General features: G+C 48.3%; 1 protein-coding gene and 1 long non-coding RNA gene across 6 annotated transcripts in view; both read right to left on the reverse strand.

Annotated features, from left to right (window-relative positions):
• ACTN1 (actinin alpha 1) overlaps positions 1-580 on the reverse strand; it is a 97340-nt gene extending 96760 nt beyond the window's left edge. For 3 of the 5 annotated variants that reach the window (XR_012036824.1, XR_012036823.1, XM_072839053.1), the window contains exon 1: positions 387-580. Coding sequence is in view for 3 of the 5 variants with exons in the window: in XM_072839053.1 (XP_072695154.1) it covers positions 387-491 (105 nt within the window). In the remaining 2 variants the exon portion in view is untranslated. The remainder of the gene's footprint in view (positions 1-386) is intronic. The other 2 variants (XM_072839056.1, XM_072839055.1) reach the window with 1 other exon arrangement.
• A 14144-nt stretch (positions 581-14724) lies between these two features.
• LOC140640153 (uncharacterized) lies at positions 14725-22937 on the reverse strand. The gene is made up of 4 exons (XR_012036826.1): positions 22135-22937; positions 19080-20659; positions 17523-17740; positions 14725-15418 (listed from the first exon to the last, which is right to left on the reverse strand). It is a non-coding gene; the product is annotated as an uncharacterized lncRNA (long non-coding RNA).
• Between the last annotated feature and the right edge of the window lie 274 nt (positions 22938-23211).

Here is a 23211-nt window from a genome sequence, read left to right on the forward strand (position 1 = left end):
CAGCCGCCCCAGCACCGCCCCCCACGCGGCCCACGCGGGGACGGCGCGGCCGCAGCCGGGTGGCCGGAGCCGCGGACCCAGGGCGACCTGCCCGCCGGCCGCCCCACCTCCCCGCGCTCGCGCTCGCGCTCGGCGTTCGCGGGCTCCGGGAACAGGGCTCGCCCCCTTCCGCCCGCGCCTGTAACCCAACACCCCACCGCGCGGCGGCCGCGCATCCCCCGCCCCCGCCCCCGCCCCCGCCCGTGCGCGCCGGGAACCCGTGCGGAGCCCGGAGCCCGGAGCCCGGAGCCGGGAGCGAGGCGGGCGGCGCTGGCCGGGCCGGGGGGCTGCGGGAGGCTGCGGGGGGCTGCGGGGGGCTGCGGGGGGCCGGGGCGGGGGCTGCTGACCTTTCTCTGCTGCTTCTCCCAGGCCGGGTCCAGGAGCAGGTCCCGATCCCAGTCCTCTTCGGGCTGCATGTAGTCGTTGGTTTGCTGGGAATCATAATGGTCCATGATGGTGCGCGCGTGCTACGAGCTGGATTTCTTCCTCCACCTTCTCTCCGGGCGGCGGCGGCGGCGGCGGCGGCGTGGGGAGGGGGCCGGGCGGGCCGGGCCGGGCTGGGCTGGGCTGGGCTGCGCGGGCGTGGCCGGCCTGGCTCCCGGCGCCGGTTCCGCGGCGGCGCTGCTCGCGGAGCTGCTGGCGGCCGGAGCTCGCGGACCGCCTGCCCGGGACTGAGCTCCACGCACAGTGAGCGGGGCGGACACCCTCGCGCTGCGGGAGCCGGGGCGGGCGGGGGCGGCGGGGCGGGGGGAGCCTCCCGAGGCTCTCCATTGGCCAGGCCGACTTGCCCAAACTTCCCCCCACCGCCTTTCATTGGGAATTCCTGGCATCCGTCAGGCGGGCCGCGGCCATATAGGTGGACCGGGCGGCCCCCTCCCCGCGGCGCTCGCCCCCGCCCCCGCCCCCGCCCCCGCCCGGGCTCCCACTCCCCCGCCGCTCATGTGACACCAGCTTAAGCCGAACGGGACCCGAGCGGGGGACGCCGCGCCGAGCTCTGCGACCGAGCGGCAGCGCGCCCCGAGCCCCAGCCGCCGCCGGGGGCCCGACCGCGCCCCGCCCGCGGGCAGGCGGCGGACTCGGGGGCGCCGGCCCCGCTGGACCCCCACGCGCCGCGAGCCCCCGGCGGCCGGGGCTGGAGAGGGGACGAGAGCACACCGGGACAGCGTTTCACGTCCCCGCTCCTGGGGTCCGAGGAGTCAGCGCCCAAGGAACGGGGGCAGGGAACGCCGGAATGGGAAGGCATTTCCCGGGAATTTCCTGACTCCGTCCCTCCCGCCCCGCCCGCGGGACCCAGCCGACCCCTGCCCCCGAGAGCCCGGTGTCCGGGGCGGGCGGCGTTCGGGGGCCACGGAGCTTTCCCGCCTCGCCGCACGGCCCTTTCTGGCCGGACCTCCGGCTGGGGGAGCGCTCTGCCCGAGGGCTTCCCGGGGTCCCCTGCCGGCCCCCCGCAGGCGGGCAGGCCGGCTCTAGCCCCTTGCACAGGCAGGCAGCACCCTGAAAACTGGGAGGGAGGGCCCAGAGTGGTCTGTCCACTCCTCCGCGCCCCGCCCCCAACACACCTGACAGAGGAGCACTCTGAGGCTCAAAGGCTAGAGCTGGAGAAGGGATTTAGCAGGTTTTCAGGACCCCAAGGCCAAGCCCATAACCTCAGGCCTAACAAACAAAGCCTTATTGTTTTTGGAGGAGGAAGGAGAGTAAGATTGGCCAAGCACCTCTAAGCTCTTGGTGGCCAGCCTGGGCTTCCTTCCCCAGGCCTAGTAAGGAGAGTCTAAACACACTGCCCCAGCTGTGACAGACACTGGGAAGAGGTAGGCCTGACCTCCTGGTGCACTCCTCTAAGGGATGCTGGCCTGAAGAACAGTAGTAGCAAGTGGACCTCCAACAGGTCCTGCACATAGTCCTAGGACTGCTTTCGTATTTGTGTCCCAAGGGCCGGTGAGCCAGCTGCAGAAACTCCAGTGCACCAAATGGAGGTGAGTGAGGAGTTATAAGAAGAGTGCACGGCCAGAAAGGGCCATACTTGAAAGGCCCCAGATGGAAAAGGTGAAGAAAGTGCCTCTGACTCTCAGAACAGCCACCCGGTGCTGTTGTAAGCAGATATCTGTTATGTTGCCGCTCCCCGCGTCATTAGTCAACCTCACATTTATGCAAGTGTTACCGGTCAGTGCTGGGGCCTGCCACAGGCCCTGGCTGAGGAAGCCCTGCCTCTGAGCCAGAGAGAGTAGATTTACAGACTATTTTATAACCATCTCATAAACATGGCTCTAAACCTAACATAGAAGGTAATATGTGCTGTAGCCATTCATTCACTCATATATTTGCTGAGCACCCCCTGTGTGTCAGGGTATAAGCTAGACGTTATGTATGTAGAGATGAAAAGACACAATGTCTTCCCCATGCAGCCCAGCAGAGACAGATACAGAAACAAAAATACAGGGCAAGGAGACAGCTCTGACCGAGGAAAGCTCTGACCACGGAGCCCAGCAGGGGGAAGGAGGCTCCAGGTGTAACTTTTTGGAGTAGGTGAAATTCAAGTGAACCTTGAAAATAAAAGCATCTGCAGAGTGTGGGAGGTTATGCCAGGCAGAAGAATCGGTGTGAGTACATGGGGGCAGGAAACTGCATGGTATAAAAGGAATGCCACACGTTTCAACGCGGCTAGACTAGAAATTCAAGGCCAGGAGGGGCAAGAGATGCGGCTGCGGAGGTGGGCGCCTCCGGACCGCGAAGGCCTGGTGTGCCGTGGGAAGTGTGGATCCGAGGGGAACGAGGCTGTACAGAAGCTACGAGAACCAGATGCAGAGCAGTGTCAATAATCTGGGTAGGAATGGTGTCCTGGTCCATTTGGACCACTGTCACAGAGTACTGTAGACCAGGTGGCTTCAACAAGAACGTGTGTTTCTCTCAGTTCCGGAAGCTGGAAGTCCAAGGTTAGACTCAGTGTGGTGAGAGCCGACGTCCTAGTTGCTAAAAGCCATCTTCTGTGTCCTCACGTGGTGGAAGGGGCTCTGCCCTCGGACCTTCTCATTCTCCTAATACCATCACGCTGGGGGTTAGATGGCAACATATGAATTTGGGCAGGATGTAAACATTCAATCTATTGCAAATGGAGAAGAGTGGGTAGACAAGAAAGACATACTTGGAATATAAAACTGAGAGGAAGGGGATCCCTGGGTGGCTCAGCAGTTTGGCACCTGCCTTTGGCCCAGGGTATGATCCTGGAGACCCGGGATCGAGTCCCAGATCGGGCTCCCTGCATGGAGCCTGATTCTCCCTCTGCCTGTTGTGTCTCTGCTTCTCTCTCTCTCTCTCTGTATCTCTCATGAATAAATAAATAAAATCTTTAAAAAAAAAAAAACTGAAAGGGGCACCTGGGTGGCTCAGTGGTTGAGCATCTGCCTTTGGCTCAGATTGTGATCCCAGGGTCCTGGGATCAAGTCCCATATCAGGCTCCCCACAGGAAGTCTGTTTCTTCCTCTTCCTATGTCTCTGTGTCTCTCATGAATAAATAAATAAATAAATAAATAAATAAATAAATAAATAAATAAATAACTTTTAAAAATGAATATAAAACTGAGAGGCCTCAGCATTTCAATGTGAGGACAGAGAGGAGTCTTTGCTCCTCTCACCCAATGTCCCATAGGGGACAGACCATACACTTCATCTACATGAGCTATGTAAGCTCCACCTATGAGACGAGAACTGTTTCCACCTTACAGAGAAAACCAGCCAAGCCTCAGGGAGGTAGCTAACTCATGCAAGGTTACACATGGATTTGTGACTCCTAGACCCATGCATTGGACCAGTGTTTCTTAACCCTGAGACAGTTAAAAAAAAAAAAAAAAAAAAAAAAAAAAACCCTGGGACAGTTTGACACCCTCCCTCCCAGGTATCTGGCAATGTCTAGAGACATTTCTTAGTTGTCACAGCTGGTGGGTTACTATTGACACACAGTGGATAGAGGCCAGTCCTGCTGCTGAACATCTACAATGAGTGGGACAAACAGGACAGTCTCCTCACAACAAAGAATGATCCAGCCCCAAATATCCACAGTCCTAGGGTTGAGAACCCCTGCCTTCATTATTGGTTTCCAGTTTGGATGATCTGGTGAATGGTGGCAGTAGAACCAATTGAGATACAGAATTTCAGATACGGGAGTGGAACTCTGGATTGAGTTTGAACTCCTTGAACTTGAAGTGCTCTGAGAAATTTTCAGACTCAGTTATCCAGCAATCACATGGCCCTGAACTCAGGGGAAACAGATCCAAGAGTCAGTGGTAGACAGATGGTATTGACAACCATGAGACCATGCATGAAGAATGCCTAAGGGGGTGGGGGGGAGCCCCTAGGGGGGTCAGTTGGTTAAGCATCTGCCTTCCGCTGGGGTCATGCCGCTCAGGCTCTCCGCTAGGTGGGGAGTCTGCCTCTCCCTCTGCCTGCCACTCCCCCTGCACATGCTCTCTCTGTGTCAAATGAATAAATAAACTCTCAAAAAAAAAAAAAAAAAAAGAACGCCTAGGTGGGGCTGGAAAGGGGACCAAGGGTGGAAGCAGCATTTAGAAGGGAGCATAAAGAACAAGATCCCCTGACCTGAAGGAGACAGAAAGGGGTCAGCAAGAACACAGAGAGCCTGAACCACATGGTGCTGTGAAAGTCAAAGGTACAAAGTTTCACAATGAGGGGAATCATCAGCCTCAGATATATCAGAAAAATAAGGCCTAACAGTCTTCTTTCCGTGTGATCATTGAAAATTCACTGGTGTCCTTTGCTTGTGGAATTTTAGTAGTGTGGCCAAAGCTGTGAATTTAAGAGACACTAGGCAGTGAATAAAGGACAACAGTGAATATAGAAGGGGAAAAATAAATATACATACACACACACACACACACACACACACACACACACACACACATATATATGGCATTCCTAGAGGGGATCCAAAAGAGGTGCTTTTGTTTGTTTGTTTGTTTGTTTTTTGAATAGGAGAAACTTGAGCTGTTTGTAGTCTGAGAAGGATTCAGTTGAGAGGAAAGAACTGAAAATGCACACAAGAGAAAGGTGAGAGATGGCACAGTTCTTGAGGAGACAGGACCATGTAGGTCAAGGACACAGGCTAAAGGATAGCCAATAAAGAGAGGAAGTGGGGAGTGGGGGGGTGGTACCTGGCTGGCTCAGTCAGTAGAGCATGTGACTCTTGAGCTTGGGGTTGTGAGTTCAAGCCCTACATTGGGTGGACAGATTATTTAAAAATAAAATCTTTTTTTTTCTTTTTTTTTTTAAGATTTTATTTAGTCATTCATGACAGACAGAGAGAGAGAGAGGCAGAGACACAGGCAGAGGGAGAAGCAGGTTCCATGCAGGGAGCCTGACATGGGACTTGATCCCAGAACTCCAGGATCATGCCCTGGGCCGAAGGCAGGTGCTAAACCACTGAGCCACCCAGGGATCCCCCTAAAAATAAAATCTTTTTTTTTTTTTTTTAAAGATTTTATTTATTTATTCATGATAGTCACAGAGAGAGAGAGAGAGAGGCAGAGACACAGGCAGAGGGAGAAGCAGACTCCATGCACCGGGAGCCCGACGTGGGATTCGATCCCGGGTCTCCAGGATCGCGCCCCGGGCCAAAGGCAGGCGCCAAACCGCTGCGCCACCCAGGGATCCCCTAAAAATAAAATCTTAAAAAATAAATTTTAAAAAAAGAAAGGCCCAGGGATCCCTGGGTGGCGCAGTGGTTTGGCGCCTGCCTTTGGCCCGGGGCGCGATCCTGGAGACCCGGGATCGAATCCCACGTCGGGCTCCCGGTGCATGGAGTCTGCTTCTCCCTCTGCCTGTGTCTCTGCCTCTCTCTCTCTCTGTGACTATCATGAAAAAAAAAAAAAAAAAAAAAGAAAGGCCCAGATGCTCTAAGATGGGGGGAAGTGTTCCCAAGATGGGCATGGGTGTCCATAGTGATTGGGAAGAGGGTAAGGGAGTAGGTTGAAGCAACAACTGATGATCTTGGTCTTCTCAACAGGGAGGAGGCCCTGAAGAATGGACTGAAGGTGATGAATTGACCAGTCTTTTCATCCAGGACTCACTAGGGGCCAACACTGGTGATCATGGTCCCATATAACACCACCTTCTATAGAGAGAACAGAATTACTCAACATGTTAATTTTTTAGGGATACTAAGATATATGCATGTGTATAATGTCCATTCTTTGTTTTCCATTGGGGTCTAACATACAGGAGCACCTGGCTGGCTCAGTTAGTGGAGCATGTGACTCTTGATCTCGGGGTTGTGAGTTTGAGCCTGATGTTGGGTGTTGAGGGTCCTTAAAAAGATAAAATCTTTTTTTTAATTTGGGGTATAACATACACTAAAACACATTCCCCCAGGGTGCTAATCTTCAGCATATAGCTCCATGAAATTTTTCCTGGGTTTATACCCATGAAACTACTACCCAGGTCAAGGGAAAACATTTTCAGGGATGCTTGGGTGGCTCAGCAGTTGAGCATCTGCCTTTGGCTCAGGGTGTGATCCCAGTCCCAGGATTGAGTCCCACATTGGGCTCCCTGTGAGGAGCCTGCTTTTCTCTCTGCCTGTGTCTCTGCCTTTCTGTGTAACTCCCATGAATAAATAAATAAAATCTTAAAAAAAAAAAAATTCAGCACCTCAGATTCATGCCCCCTCCCTGCCTGTGTCTCTGCCTTTCTGTGTAACTCCCATGAATAAATAAATAAAATCTTAAAAAAAAAAATTCAGCACCTCAGATTCATGCCCCCTCCCAGTCTGTGCCCCCAGTCCACATAGGAACCCATTATTCTGACTTCCTACTGCTAATAACTGTTCTTGTTTTGGAATTTCATAAAAATGGAACCATACAGGATGTACACTTTGATTTCTGGATTTTTCACTCAATGTAATATCTATGAGATTTGTTTATGTTGTGATTTTTATCAGTAATTTGCTTTTAGTTTTCTGTTTTTGCTGTATATATAGTATTTCATTGTATAAGCATATCCTTAGTAATTTATCCACTCTCTTAGTGATGGGCACTTGCCTTGTTTCCAGTTTGGAGCTAACTATGAACAAAACTGCCATGAACAGTTTTTTGTTGTTGTTGTTGTTGTTTGTTTGTTTGTTTTTAAGTAGGCTCCACACCCAACATGGAGCCCAACATGGGGCTTCAACTCACAACCCTGAGATCAAGACCTGAGTTGAGATCAGGAGTCAGATGCTTAACTGAGCACCACCCAGGCACCCCTGCCATGAACATTATTATGTGCATTTTGGTGAACATATGCATTCCTTTCCCTTGGGTATATACCTAGGAATGGAACTATTGTGTCATAGGGTGGGTCTATGTTTCATTTAAGTAGATATTGCCAAATATTTTTTCAAATTGGCTCTAACAATTGACTCTGCAGCAGCAGGGTGTGAGAAATCCAGTTGCTCAATATCCCCCTACCACCAGGTATTATAAAAAAAGTTTTGTTTTTTTTTTTTTAATTTCAGCCATTACAGTAGGTGAGGAGTGGTCTCTTTTTGTGGGTTTAATCTTACCATAGGCTTATCAACCTTTTGAATAAAAAGACTACCATTCCTGCTGCCATTTGTTTGTTTGTTTGTTTTTTTAAGATTTTATTATTTATGAGAGAGGGAGAGAGAGAGAGAGGCAGAGACACAGGCAGAGGGAGAAGCAGGCTCCATGCAGGGGGCCCGATGTGTGATTCGATCCTAAGACTCCAGGATCACGCCCTGGGCCAAGGCAGGTACCAAACCACTGAGCCACCCAGGGATCCCCTGCCATTTGTTTTAATAGCAATTCATTCATTCATTTTTTTTTAATATTTTATTTACTTATTCACGAGAGACACAGAGAGAGAAGTAGAGACACGGAGGGTGTAGTGGGCTCCTTGTAGGGAGTCTGATGTACACCCTGAGCCCAAGGCAGATGCTCAACCACTGAGCCACCCAGGCATCCCAATAACAATCGATTCTTAATGTGTTAACCGCTTGAGAGGCACTTGGGTGGTTCAGGCAGTTAAGCATCCAAGTCTTGATTTCACCCCAGGTCTTGATCTCAGGGTCATGAGTTCAAGCCCTGTGTTGGGCTCCACATCCACGGGTGTGGAGGCTACTTAAAAAAAAAAAAAAAGTATTAGCTGCTTGAGTTAAGGGACAATGGCATGCATATTACATCAATTTCCCCCCATTTTTTTAAAGATTTATTTATTTATTTATTTATTTATTTATTTATTTATTTATTCATAGAGACACACACACACACAGAGGCAGAGACACAGGGAGAGGGAGAAGCAGGCTCCAGGCAGAGAGCCTGACATGGGACTCGATCCTCGGTCTCCAGGATCACGCCCTGGGCTGCAGGCAGTGCTAAACCGCTGCGCCACCGGGGCTGCCCAATTTCCCCAAATTTAATTCATTCAATATTTAGCAAGCAATGCTCTATGCCCAACACCTTACTGGATAAAGATGCATGACTGGTCATGTCCCTCTTACAATAGACAGTAGATGCTTAATAAATATTCCATGAATGATTGTTTGGGGAGGCTGTGTGGCCCCCAATGGGAGCTGGGTTTTTGGGGGGTTTGTTTTGGAAGGAAGCTGGAGCATGTCCATTTCTTTTTTTTTTTTTAAGATTTTTTTTTTAAATAAATTTTTATTTATTTATGATAGTCACAGAGAGAGAAAGAGAGGCAGAGACACAGGCAGAGAGAAGCAGGCTCCATGCACCAGGAGCCCGACGTGGGAATTGATCCTGGGTCTCCAGGATCGCGCCCTAGGCCAAAGGCAGGCGCCAAACTGCTGCGCCACCCAGGGATCCCAAGATTTTATTTATTTATTCATGAGACACACACAGAGAGAGAGAGAGAGAGAGAGAGAGAGGCAGAGACACAGGCAGAGGGAGAAGCAGGCTCCATGCAGGGAGCCTGACGTGGGACTGGATCCCAGGTCTCCAGGATCAGGCCCTGGGCTGAAGGCAGCACTAAACCACTGAGCCACCCAGGGATCCAGCATGTCCATTTCATATGACTTTTCAACTAAAAGTTTGAGAGAAAACAGCTCTTCAAAAACAAAACAAAACAAAATACCTGGTGTCATGTGGGCAGCCAAAAATGGAGTAAGATCATGAAAGAAAACGGGAGGATTCATCTGGGAAGCAGTCCTGACTCCTGTCTTTCCAGAGGCTCAGCCTCCATTGCCCTTTTTCCATTCATCCTTTGCATTTCTTCGGGTGCAACAACAAAGGAATCAAGACTGGGCAGAGTTCTTGCCATGCTACAGGCCAGTGGGCAGGACCTGAGGCTCCAGAAGTTTGCTCAAGTCAAGGCAGGGAAGACAACAGTGATGTTTCTTCAGGCCCCAATCGGGCCTCTCCCTGGAGATTTCCTGACTCACCAGCAGCAAGCTCGGAGACTATGAGACTAGCCTAGTCCATCACCAGCTCTGTGGGCAGTTGTTTCTGCACCAATCCAGTTGGTGATGAATCACCCAGAAAGCCATAGGTGCTTTCTATCAAAAGAACCTGACTCTAGAGCAGATGACCTGGTTTCCTTGGAAAGAGGAAGGAATTCTCATGTCTGTGAGCTCTGGGAGCACTTACTGGGTCCCCCACTCTGTGCCAAGCAGAATGCTGGGACACACAGAAGAGCCCTATTCCCCCAAAACTTCTGGCCTCACTGGGAGCAAACAATGGCCTTCCTCTCCTAGTATTCATCATCTAACAGATACTTGCTGACAGCAACAGACTAAGAGAATAGTAGTGAATCGGATGCCACAGGAGGTGATAGAAAGAATGGAGGGTACCAGACCAGTGCTTGCATGCAGTGGGCCTCTTAGATGCACAGAAATTCCTTCTTCTTACCCTACTATGTGTCATTGGCCATGTGAGTCCCTGTGGGGAAACAGAAAGAATAGGATCTGCAAGACTGTGGAAACTAAAAGTACCATGGACCTCCCAGCCCAGAGATCTCAGGGATTTCCTTCATCGTGTCCTGAAATCTCTACCCTTACACCCTGATGGGGAGAGGCTCCTTATCGGCCCTTCCTAAGAGAGCTAGGGGAGCAGTAGTATTTGTAGAAGGCTAGTAGGAGAGAGGGAGATTCACCACGGTTTCTTGGGTTTCTAGCTCAGTTGGTCAGAGACCTTAGTTTTGTTGCCAGTCCCAAAAGCAATCTCATTCATAAACACTCTTTCCCCTGAAAGAGGGCATCATGGACACCATTTATGACTGAGATAACATACTCTGCTTTCTTGTGTTCCTTTGTCCACGTTTTATTTCCTACTATCCCTGTGTGCTCTCATCCCTCTTCCTTCCCCCCACGCAGTCTAGAACACTAGACTGGGTGGTCCAGTCAACCTTGGGAGGTCCAGTTCAACCTTTACTAAATAAAAAATGTCATTAGGCAGATTCCATCTCTGTGCCTCAGTTTCCCTCATCAAGCTGTGGGAGGCCCTGGAAGGCCAGTCCTTTGACGTAGTCCATGGAAGTATTGTTTAGGTCTTTGACCACCCAAGAAGCCAGTGCTGGAGACACTGACTTGACCTGACCATCTTGCTCACAGGCTTTAGCCAGCAGCTCCCAGTCCTCCCAGGCCCCAGTCTTCACCACCAGAGAAAGGTTGTTTGCCTCAAGGCTAGTTCCTGTCCCTCCCACCACAGGCTGCTCGGGGGAGGAGGGACAGGCAGTTTGCCTCTTGCAGGGTCTCCAGTCAAGGACTGGCCTGCAGCAGGCAGAGAGTGGTTTTGGTTTCCAAGCTCTGCCCAGGTCTCTGGTCTTGGATGTCAGGTGATGGAACATCCGGCCACTCTGGTGCCCTCTTTTTCATCTTTTTGCATATATCTCTACCACAAATTCCAGGGGTCAGATCCAAGCAGGGCCCTCAGAAAGCCCAGCTCAGAGAGTTATCCTGAGGTCAGCTCTGTGCAAGAGATAGTCCTGTCTGATAGCTGCCCAACCTGAATCCTCCAAGGAGGGGTGTGAGCTCTCCCCCAGCTAGCTCTAGTTCCCAGCAAATACCAGAACAAAACACCCACATCATGGCTGGGAAATTCCTGTTGAGTAATACACTCCCCTGCCCCATTTTAGGAGCTGGCAGGCAGACTCCAGGCTGGGGGGCGTGAGTTGTAGGGAAGCCTGATTAACCTCAGCTTCCCCCTCTTAGCAGCTGGGTCCCACTGGTCTTTGGAAGCTCAACCCTAAGGGCCAGCCCAGGGCACTTTCTAAAAGTGATAGAATATCTTGGGTGGGGAGTGCAGGGGAGACCCACCTGCCTGGCTCAGTCAGAGGAGCGTGACATTCTTGATCTCAGAGTTGTGAGTTCAAGGCCCATGTCAGGTGCAGAGATGATTTCAATAAATAAAACTATACAAAAAAAAAAAAATCTATCTATCTATCATCTATCTATCTATCTATCTATCTATCTATCTATCTATCATCATCTTCTGGAGGACAGATGTCCTTATCTGGGCAGCAGGGTAATATCAAAGACTCTTGGGGCCAGGGGACCTGTGCTCCCTGGGCCTCGTTTTATTCAGCTGCACAGTAAGAGGGCTCGATGGTCATTAAGCCTTGAGCCCATGGGACGCCTGGGTGGTTCAGCGGTTTAGCACCTGCCTTCGTCCCAGAGCGTAACCCTGGTGACCCGGGATCGAGTCCCATGTCAGGTTCCCTGCACAGAGCCTGCTTCTCCCTCTGCCTGCGTCTCTGCCTCTCTCTCATTTTGTGTCTCTCATGAATAAATAAATAAAATCTTAAAAAAAAAAAAAAAGAAAAAGGCCTTGAGCCTGTCTTAAAAACATCCTTCTCAGGCTGCTTCTCTCTACCACCAATGAATGACAAGAGGGTTTGAGTCTTCTGAAACAGTACTTCTCAATATTGAATATAAGGAAGTTCCTCTATAAAGGATACAAATTCTCACAAAGTTAATTTTTGTTTTAATGTTGCTCAAATGCTTACAAACATAAAACTAGATACAAACTTCTTAAGGTTTTAGGTTTAAGATTAAAGTCAAAACAAGCTTACAAATTCCTGTCTAAAAGAAACTATAAAACCAGTAAGACTCAAATTAGCTACCTTAATTTAAATGTGACTGTTGCTATTTGTCGAAATGAAACTGCTACTCCCAGCGTGACTGAAGTTCTGACTGTGATAGAGCAGGTGGTTCCTCGCGTTCAGGACGCCTGCATTACCATGTGCCAGCCGATGACTCAGTTCTCCTACTACTTTCTCTATTTGAACCACTGCATCAGGGCACCATTTAACCTTCACTTGGTGGGAACACACTGTAATGCGTTAAGTTCCCCTCTGCTGTGTTCTAATTAGCACTCAACAATTAAAGGTTTCTTTTCTTTTTCTTTTCTTTCTTTTTTTTTTTTTTTTTGAGTTCTTTTTAATATTTTTGCCGACAGGATCCTTCTCTCAAGTTTCAATATCCTGGGGGAGGGATAGGCAAAATAGGTGAAGGGGAGGAAGAGGTCCACACTCTCAGTTATAAAATAAATAAATCACAGGATAGGGAATATGTGTGATGACAGATGCTAGCTACACTTATTGTGGTGAGTATATTGTAATGTTTATAATTGTTGAGTCCCTATGTCATATACCTTAAACTAATATAATGTTATATGTAAACTGTACTTCAATTAAAAAATTTTTTTTATAATTTTGGGGTGCCCAGCTGGCTCACTCCATAGAGTGTACTACTCTTGCTCTCAGAGTCCCACGTTGAGGGTAGTCTACTTTAAAAAAATTTTTTTTAGTCTAAAAAAAGTTTCAATACCCTTATCTATAAGAGAAGAAATATCACCAGGGTGCCTTGGTGGCTCAGTTGGTTAAGTATCTGACTCTTGATTTTGGATCAGGTCATGATCCCACAGGTCATGGGTTGGAGCCCCACTTCAGGCTCCATGCTCAACAAGGAGTCTGCTTGAAATTCTTCCTCTGCACCACCACACACCCCTTGCCCTCACCTGTGCGCACACACACACACTCTCTCTCAAATCAATCAATCTTAAAAAGAGAGAGAGGAGAATCACCTTGATTCTGTCTACTTTACAGAATGACTGGGAACATACATTCATTCATCCATCATTATTTATTGAGTACCCAGTATGTGCCACACAATGTTCTAGGCACACAGGGTATAGCAGTGACCAAAATGGACAAAAATCCCTGCCCTGTGGAGGTGACATTCCAATATGGGAGACTGATAATAAGATAAATGATGAAAATAGTATGATAGTATTAAGAAAAAAATAATAAAGCAGGGAAGGGAATAGTGGATGGAGATCTGCTATGCGGGTTTTTGACATCACCAAGGTGATGTCACCAACAGGGTGTCCAATAACTGAACTCCATTCCATCACTGTCTACCCGGTGCCAGCATTGAGCCCCACTGGTTAAGTACCCCTATCTGCAAGATTTCAGATGCTAATCACAAGTCTAGGATGTCACCTCCACTTTGGACTGACTGGCTATAGACCCCAGGTTCCCACAGCCCCCTCCATGGGTTCGATTAATTTACCAGAGTGGCTCACAAAATTCAAAGAAATGCTTTACTTATGAGAAGACTGGTTTATTATAAAAGGATATTATTCAGAACAGCCAGATGGAAGAGATGCCTATGGGGACAGGGTGCCACTCTCCTAGGTTCTCCACATGTTCACCAACCCAGAAGCTTCCCAAAGCCCATCCTTTTTTTGGGTGTTTATAGAGGATTCATTACACAGGCATGACAGATTAAATCATTGCCCACTGTAATTGATCCAACCTCCCATCCCTCTCCTCTCCTTGAAGGTCAGGGAGATGGGACTGAATGTTCTAACCCTTCCATTACATACTTAGCTCTCCTGCAACCAGTGCCACCAATGCTTTCCAAAAGTCACCTTATTAACATAAACTCAGGTGTTAAGAGGGTTCTTCTTATCACATAGGAAATTCCAAGGGTTTTAGGAGATTTGCCCCCAGAAATGGGCACAAAGACCAAATATTTCTTGTTATAAGTCACAAGATTAGGGGCACATGATAGCTGGCTCAGATGGCTAATGTCTGCCTTTGGTTCAGGTCATGATCTCAAGGTCCCAGGATTGAGTCCCACATCAAGTTCCCTGCTCAGTGGGGAGTCTGCTTCTCCCTCCGCTTCTGCTTCTCCCCCCACACCCCACTTGTGCTTTCTCTCTCTCTCTCTTACTTTCTCAAATAAATAAAATTTAAAAAAAATAATAAGTCACAATATCTGGGCACCTACATGGCTCAGTCAGAAAAGCATGTGACTCTTGATTTCAGGGTCATGAATTCAAGCCCCACACTGGGTATAGAGATTATTTAAAATTAAAAAAAAACAAAAAACAAAAAACTGCTGAGTGAAGTAAGTCAATCGGAGAAGGACAAACATTATATGTTCTCATTCATGTGGGGAATATAAATAATAGTGAAAGGGAACATAAGGGAAGGGAGAAGAAATGTGTGGGAAATATCAGAAAGGGAGACAGAACGTAAAGACTGCTAACTCTGGGAAACGAACTAGGGGTGGTGGAAGGGGAGGAGGGCGGGGGGTGGGAGTGATTGGGTGATGGGTACTGGGGGTTATTCTGTATGTTGGTAAATTGAACACCAATAAAAAAAAAACTTTTAAAAATTGCAATATCTTTTTTTTTTAAGATTTTATTTATTTATTCATGAGAGACACACACACAGAGAGAGAGGTAGAGACACAGGCAGAGGGAGAAGCAGGCTCCATGCAGGGAGCCTGACGTGGGACTCAATCCTGGGTTTCCAGGATCACGCCCTGGACCGAAAGCGGTGCTAAACCGCTGAGCCACCCGGGCTGCCCAAAAACTGCAATATCTTAATGGAGAAGTAGAGGGATGTTACATTTTAAGAATGGCATGTTTAGGGCAAGTTTCACTGAGTAGGAAACATTTAAGACCTACATGGGATGGAGGAAGCTAAAGCATTTGAGGAACAGCCAGGAGAAGGTCAGGTGTCCAATGTGGAATAACACACAGCAGACACAAACACACACACACACACACACACACACACAGAAAAGTACAATGCAAATATGGGTATAATAGATACCCATTGTTTCACTGCCCAGCAACCATTTCCCCTCCTGGCAACTGGACTATGATTTTCCTCTAGGGAGGCACCTCCCCTGCCCCAGGCCCCATCCTGCTGGTAAGGTGGCCCCACCCGTAACTACCAGGAATGGCCAGGGGACCCAATCAGAAAGAGTGACACACAATGGGACTTTTGCTGTCACCCTTGGGAGAGGGACACACACCATCTTTTCCCCACCTCCCTACCCCCAGGAGATCCGAGCAGTGAAGATGATAGGAGCCTGGAGTTTTCAGGAGCCACCACATGGAACCTGAGAAAAAAGCCAGTGTTGAGAAAGACAGATCTAAGGGGTGAAAAGAAACTGAATCCAGGAGACCTATTTTGATCCCGTGTATCAAATTGTAACTACTTTAGAACTTCTCAGTTCATGTGTACCAATTCACTCCCTGCTTTGTTTTGTTGCATAACTTAGTATATTAATTATCTTTTGCTGCACAATAAATTACTGCAAAATGTGGTGGCTGAAAAGAATATCTTTTATCTCACACTTTCTGTAGGTCGGGGATTTGAGAGTCCTCTAAGCTGAATGGTTCTGGTTCAGAGTCTCTTATAGGATTTCAGTCTGGGTATTAGCAAGGACTCTTAGGGTCTGATTGGGCCTGAAGGATGTGCTTTCACAGTGGCTTGCCCTGTGGCTGGTGGCAGGAGCCCTCAGCTCCATGTCTTGTGGGCTTTCTAGGGGCTGAATGTCTGCACAATATGGCAGCTGACCTCCCCCAGGATGAGATGTCCAGGGCAAGTGAGGCGTGCCTTTTATGAACTAGTCTCTGAAGTGTGCATTGTCACTTCCACTTACTCTATTTGTGAGGAGTTACTACGTCAAGCCTACACTTAAAGGGAGGTGAATCGGGCCCCTCCTCTCAAAGGAAGGAAGATCAAAGAATTGGTGGACCCAGCTGAAAACCACCACACCTAGGTCGATTTTGGTTTTGTCACTTGCAACCAATAGAGCTCTGACAATTATTCAGGAGTTTATTACTATTGTATTATTGCTATTACAAAATGGCTCTTGGCAAAACAAAAAACCAGCAGTCAATAAAATGCTAACAAAATATATCTTATAAATGCCAATTTGATCCTGTACTATGTAAGCTCAAAAAACTCCAATGGCCCTCATTGTCCAAAAGTTCAAATTTCTTTACCTGGAGCACGTGGCCCACCAGCTTGTTCCCAGAGAGCTCTCTCTACCCCTCTCCCACAAACTCCCTGCTTCTGACTCTTCAGACTGCTGGCTCCTCTCTGGATCTGCCATATTTCTGCATCTCCATGCCTTGTCCATGCCACTCTAACTTCTCCCTGTAAGGCTCTGCTCAAAACTCAATTCAAATGTTACCTCTCCTGTGAAGATGCTCTGACTTCACTCCAAAATTGAAGATACTACTTTATTGATGGTAACTGATCATTATGCCCTTCATATTTATGATGTCCAAATCATAAATCCATAACCCTGAATTTATGTGCTTTCTGTATTATCCCAGTATACAAGTAAGAAGATTCAGGCCCCTCTAAATAGGTGGAGGCCCTCTAAATAGGTGGAGGAACTTGCTCGTGGTCATCCAGCTGGCAAGCAGCAGGGTAACCAGGGTACCCCCTGGTTAGTTAGGCATTCCTTCCTCTGCTCCCAACACTGTGTTCATGTGCATATAGTTATTGATGAATCTGGCTCCCTGAGAGACCAAGAACTTCTCCAGGGCCAGGCCCTCGTCTTATTTAGCCACCTTTCATGGAGCACTCACTGTATGTGTTAGGCACAGGGATTAATGTTGCCCATTTTGCAGATGAGGAAATCAAGGCTCAGAAGGATTAAATGACCAAGGTCTGACTCCGAACTCCATGCCCTCATCCTCCACGTGCTAGCAGTGCAAGAGACCTAGTAGGTGCTCAATATGCTTTTGTCAGAAGGCCTGACGGGAGTGAATGAGAGTTGGGTGGCCCCAGGTTCCCCATTCCCCACCATGTCCAGCTGGAGGCTTCAAGGCTGCTGTTTACCTGCCTCTGGTGGGGTGGTGGGGGCAAGGGGAGCTGCAGACAGGTGGAGTGGAGATACTCTGGGCCAGAAGCCAAGGGCCCTAGCTTCTGGTCCTGGCTCAGCCTCCATCTCACTATGTGACCTTGGGCAGGTCTCAATGCCAGGTGGGTTTGAGATGACTCCAGATAAAAGGGGCAGCCCAGACCCCTGTGGCTGTAGCAGCTGCTCAGGAGGCTGGAGCCTGCAGCCTCTCTACAGCAGGCATGTTCTAGTGACCAAGGCAAGCCTCTGCCCTGAACAGGGCGATTGCCCACTCCCTGTCAGGACCTCACCCCCGAGTCCTCATAAAAGAAGCGGAGATGAGCTTTCACTCCTTGTGCCTTACCTTGAGTGGGCTCAGGTTAAAGTTTAGCCACTGTCCTCGCCTGGGACACACAGGAGATTAACTGCATCTGGAGTTTCTCACAGGTCTCTTGGCCGGCCAGCTGAAACGTGTCTGGATCGACAACAAACTTCATCAGCTCATTTCCGCCTCCAACCCTCACTAAATGGATTAGGCAACAGGAGCCCCAGGGTTGACCTTTGCAGCATCCATTGTCATGGCTGTTATTGCAGACAGAAATAATAGCCAGGATAATAATTCGTGGTTAATGGTCCTTTAACCAGAGGGCTAGAGAGCTCTGGGAACATTACTTCATGGCCCTCTTGGCACGCCCTCCACAAGCCTTTTCTTCTATCCCAATTTCATGATCCCGCCTTCTGGAAAGCCGTCCTCCACATTCCCTAACTGCATTGTGGTACAGCTGATCACCCTGCCCCCTGGTTCCCGTCTTGAGAAGCCTCACTGAGGCCTCACCGAGAACACCGCCAGGCCTGGGAGATCTTGTCTCCCACCTAGGTCAACTGTCTGAGCAACCCCCTCCACCGACCTGTTTCTCTGTATGTTCAGAAGGAAGAAGAATTGATGTGTCAAAGTGTTTTTGGATAGAGATAGGCAAATAGAATCTTGTGGTTGGTATCTGGCTTGCCGTGGTTATTGGTACCCCCTGTTTCTGGTTGGCCAGAGGCTGAGTTATCTGCAAGTACAAGCTGTTCTTACAGAATGATTACCATATTGTGCATATAAATTTGGCTGTTGGGTGTTACTATTGGTTTCTTTCCTCTCCTTTGTTCTTCCTTTCTTTCCTTCCTTTCTACCATTTTAAAGTCAGAATACATTTGCGGTAGCACAAAAATTATCCGGCCTATAGCCAAGAAGAAGCTAAGCTACCCCCTAGATTTTGCGAAAACACAGCAGGTCAAAATGTATGGGCCGGTCAAACACCTTTCCTTGAGTTGTTTTGGAAATAAACCTGCAGGCAGGAGGAGATTATCTGGAGTGAGAAAGGAATGTGTAAAGAGGTGGGGAAAGAAATGGAGATTAGGCACAGTCTCCAGGAAATATAGCCTCCTCTCCAAAACAATGATGTGGCTTGACAACCAAATGGAATCATGTGGGTCCTGAAATATTTCCAACTGTTTAAAAAGGAAGTAACTGCAGAACCAGCGAAGACCAGCAAGTGTGTTTTAACTCCCCCAGGAATATCTTGCCTATGAAAGAAGCAGGGAAGAATCACAGATCCTAGATCCAGGCACAGTGGTGGCCCAGGTGGGCCAGCTGTCTAGGCAGAGCTTCCACCTAGACAAGGTGAGCGGGATGTATAGACATGGGGTGAGGGGGGCAGGAGGAGAGCAGAACTGGAGTGAGTGGGATCAAGATGGTGCTGCTAGAGGGCAGGGCAGTGTACACCTGAGTGGGTGGTGGTGACCCTTTTTTCCGTCTGTAAAATGGGAATATTAGGAACATCTGTGAGGCAAGGTACATTGGTCAGGGTCTCCAGAGAAACAGAACCAGTAGGATGTATATATAGAGAAAGAGATTTATTATAAGGAATTAGCTCACCTGATTATAGAGGTGGGCAAGTCCCAGGATCCACAGGGTAAGTTGGTAAGCTGGAGACTCAGGAGAGGCAGCAGGGTAATTCTAGTGTGAGTCTGAATGTCTGAGAAGCAGGAGAGCCTATATTGTAGTTCCAGTGCTAAGGCTGACAGGTTCAGGACCCAGAAAAAGCCAGTGTTTCTGTTCAGTTCAAGTCCAAAGGCAGGAAAAAAGCAGACATGCCAATTCAAAGGCCATCCGACAAGAAGAATTCTCCCTTAGTTGGGGGAGGGTCAGCTTTTTGCTCTATTCAGACCTTCAACTGATTAGTTGAGGCCCAGCCACATTAAGGAGAGCAGTCTGCTTCACTCAGTCTACTGATGGATGGATGGATGGATGGATGGATGGATGGATTTTAAAGATTTTATTTATTTATTCATGAGAGACACAGAGAGAGAAAGGCAGAGACACAGGCAGAGGGAGAAGCAGGCTCCACGCAGGGAGCCCGACGTGGGACTTGATCCCGGGTCTCCAGATCACGCCCTGAACCAAAGGCAGACGCCCAACTGCTGAGCCACGCAGGCATCCCCAGTCTACTGATTTAGATGTTGATCTCATCCAGAAGCACCCAGCATAATGTATGACCAAATATACAGGCGTCCATGGCTCAATCAAGGAGACCCATAAAATCAACTATCATACAAGGTTATTTTGATGGCAGATCACATGAAATCACTGTGTCTGTGGAAGCGGTTCATTTGTAATCATGTAAATAGCTGGTTGGCATTTGATTAATCACTACACCCATCCCTTGCTCTTGGCCTGAAATTCCCTCCTGTTGTTTCCAAGTCTTTGACTTGAGGGAAGGGAGTTGAGACAGCCATGGAAGGGAAATGGACAAGTAGTAGCAGCCAGATAGAGGTTTCTGTTAGCAGCAGAGAGCTGGGGCCAGACATCTTGGGAAATTTGTGGCTTAAGAAAGAAAGACTGCTGGAGAGGCTGAAATACGGGGCTACAGAGAGAGGGACCAAGGAGGCAAGGCTTGGTTAGTGGGCAGACTCCCAGAGGAGCTGCAGTAGAGGCAACCCCAGCCCACCCCTGCCTCAGTTCACTTAGGCCTGTTATTCCTATTAGTCTCAGGGCCAGCACCAGGAAGCCGGTCCTTCCTCATGTCCCCAGCTCAAGGTTATGGGTACTGAAGCTACACTCAATCCCTGTAAGGTGAGGTTAAATTAAATTAGGTAAGGTCTCAAAATCTTCTCAGATGAAAGGGAGCAATAGAGGTAAACCTCGCTCCATAGCTTCCTTTGACCCTCAGGATTCTGGAGGTGGGGAGGAGTGCCTGCCAGCCTTCATCCGTAGGAGGTAAGATCTCACCGGAAAGGTGGATTTCTTACCCTGTTACAATAGAGCTTACATCATAGTTCTAGAGGAATGCACTTCTAATAATTCAGGGCAATCAAGAGAAATGGTTCTGGACCCAACTCATGTCACTAAGGCTACAACCTCACATGGGGGCTAAGCAGAGTCAGAACCCAGAAGTACCTGTGCATTATCTGCATCCAGCTTTGCAGCATTCCAGACAGCACATCCCACACAGATGCCTTTGAACAAGGAATTAGACATTGTCAGGGGTGATGAGCACCATCTTCAGAACGGGACACACTGCAGAGATTGTTTCTCCCTTGTGCCTGCTGGGAGTCCAAGCTCAGGGAACCCTTGCAGGTCAAGAAGGGTGGGCATGTCCAGAGAAAGCAAGGGCCAGTTGGGTGGTGACTTGATGCTCAACTCTGGGGCATGGTTCCTGTGAAACCTTGGACTAGACACTGAGCTGTTCTGGGTTTAAATTCTCTCTTCTTAACTCAGTGTTTCTCAAGCCTATGTTAAAGTCACTTGATAAACTTCAAAAAAACAACTATGCTTTTATCCCTCAGGCTGTTGGATTAAGCTGGACTCTCCAGTGTAGGTCAGAGATGTCCCAGGTGATTCTCATGTACATGTCCATATTTTCTAATTCACTGCTTCTAATCTGCCTGGGTTGCAACCAGATAACCAAGCTTGTTAGTACAGAGTAGGGCATGGAGAGTGCTGGTGATGAGGCTGAGTCTTTGTGGCTCCAGGATTCAAACTAGAGCCACAGGAGCAAATTACAAGGAGGCAGATTTGGGTTCAGATGAGAAAGAAATTTCTAACCATTCCTGAAACAACTTTTCTGGAATTGCCTTCATGACCTAGATTATGAACCCCACAAGACGATGAGTCTTATGTAAATTTATACTGAACACGTCTAATTTTGCCAAGTTGGATAAATTATATAGTAGACTTTGCTCCAAAGAGCTTTTGGCTGTTTCAAAAAAATTAAGTCCATTCTCAAGAGTAATCGAAGTGCCACATCCTGCAAGTTCCTTAACCTCTCTGAATGTCCCTGGCTTCCTCAAGAAGACCACTGAGATGAGTGGCCGCATGCCTCAGGGTGGTGAGATTTCAATAACCTAATGAAAGAATGTGAAAGTTCCTGATTCCTGGGGCTGAACCTGAGTGAAAGTGAATCCTCACACAATCAGTGAGGATCTGAAAAGACAGCATACATTCCGGGCAGCCCAGGTGGCTCAGCGGTTTAGCTCTGCCTTCGGCCTGGGGCGTAATCCGGGAGACCCGGATCAGTACACATCAGGTTCCCTGCATGGAGCCTGCTTCTCCCTCTACCTGTGTCTCTGCTTCTCTCTCTGTGTGTCTCTCATGAATAAATAAATAAAATCCTTAAAAAAAAAAAAAAAAAAGAACAGCATACATTCCAAGTTTTCAACATCATTCTAACCTTTGGAGTGGAGAACTTTGGGCCATGGTTTGACTCCCAGCTTTACTACCTAGTGGTCACATGACCTGATCTCTCTTAACCTTAGTTTTCTCATGTGGTAATGGGATCGTGAGGGTCAAATGAGAAATACCCATAAGGTTTTTAGCACAGAACCTAACATTTGGTAAATGCTTCATAAATGTTGATACTTTGCTATTATATCACCTTGGATATAAATCTGTAACCCACCTAGGTTACCATGTTGAAGGGAACGACACTCACTTGGATGTGTAGGTCTGGAAGGTTCATTATGAAGGCAGTCCCACCACTCTGTGGTCATAGCTCATGGATGGGCTTGTTGACTTCCATTCAAATTCAAGTCTCAGGTCCTTGGCTCAGGAGCTCCACTCCCATAGAGCACGTCTGAGCGTGAGAACAGAAGCCAAGACAAGTGTTTTCTTTGGAACAAAGAAGGGACAAGGATGGATTTCTGGAGGTGTTCGCCATTTTAGAGCAGAGTCATCTGTTTCTCATAAGATGGAGTGCAGACAGTGGAATACATCTTTCTGACCTCTCTAGGATAGCTCATTACTTGTCTGGCCACAGCTCCTATGGGTCAGGAGAGTGGCCAAAATAGGACCAGGCCCTACCATAGCCAGGACCCGACTTTGAAAATAGACTTGAGTTTCTTCTGAGTCTTTAAAGTTTCAGCTAAAAGCATTTCTGAGTTGTTCCCATCCTCTTCTCCATAACTAGACGTGGAGGTGGGGGTGGATCTCAGTGGGGAAGGTATCCAGGTGAGCAATCCTGAATCATTGACTTTGGGAAATCCTGCCATTGCACTGATTTAAATTCCTAAGAGTGTTTTAACCTCTCTTGTCCCTCACTGTGGGATTCAAGAAATTGCTGTCCTGAGGCACCTGAAAGTATCAGTCCAGTTGCAGGAGCCACCAGGCAGAGCCACACCCCGGACAAACCCAGCCACCATTAACAAGGGAAAGGTGCTTTACCTGCTGGGCTTTGGTTTCTCCCCATTGAACTCTCAGGCTCATGTTCTGCTCCTTGCACCACCCTTTCATTAAAACTTTCCTCTTTGAAAAAAGAAAAAAGGTACTTGCAGCTCAGAGGTTTGTTTTCATTTTATTTAAATTAAATATAAAATTAAAAATAAAAATTATGCTGTTGTTAGTAGTGTCAAGACATAAACTAAACTAAGTGAGGCACAGAGGCCCTACAGATGCCTATTTCTTCCCTGTCCCACAGGGGACAGTTCATGGTAAATGAGGAAGGCTCCCTCCCCACCCTACCCCTACCTACTCAGTTCCTGCCCCACCCCCCCACCCCCCCACCCCCCACTCC

Source organism: Canis lupus, chromosome 9, assembly GCF_048164855.1.
Source record: "Canis lupus baileyi chromosome 9, mCanLup2.hap1, whole genome shotgun sequence".
NCBI classification, from domain to species: domain Eukaryota; kingdom Metazoa; phylum Chordata; class Mammalia; order Carnivora; family Canidae; genus Canis; species Canis lupus.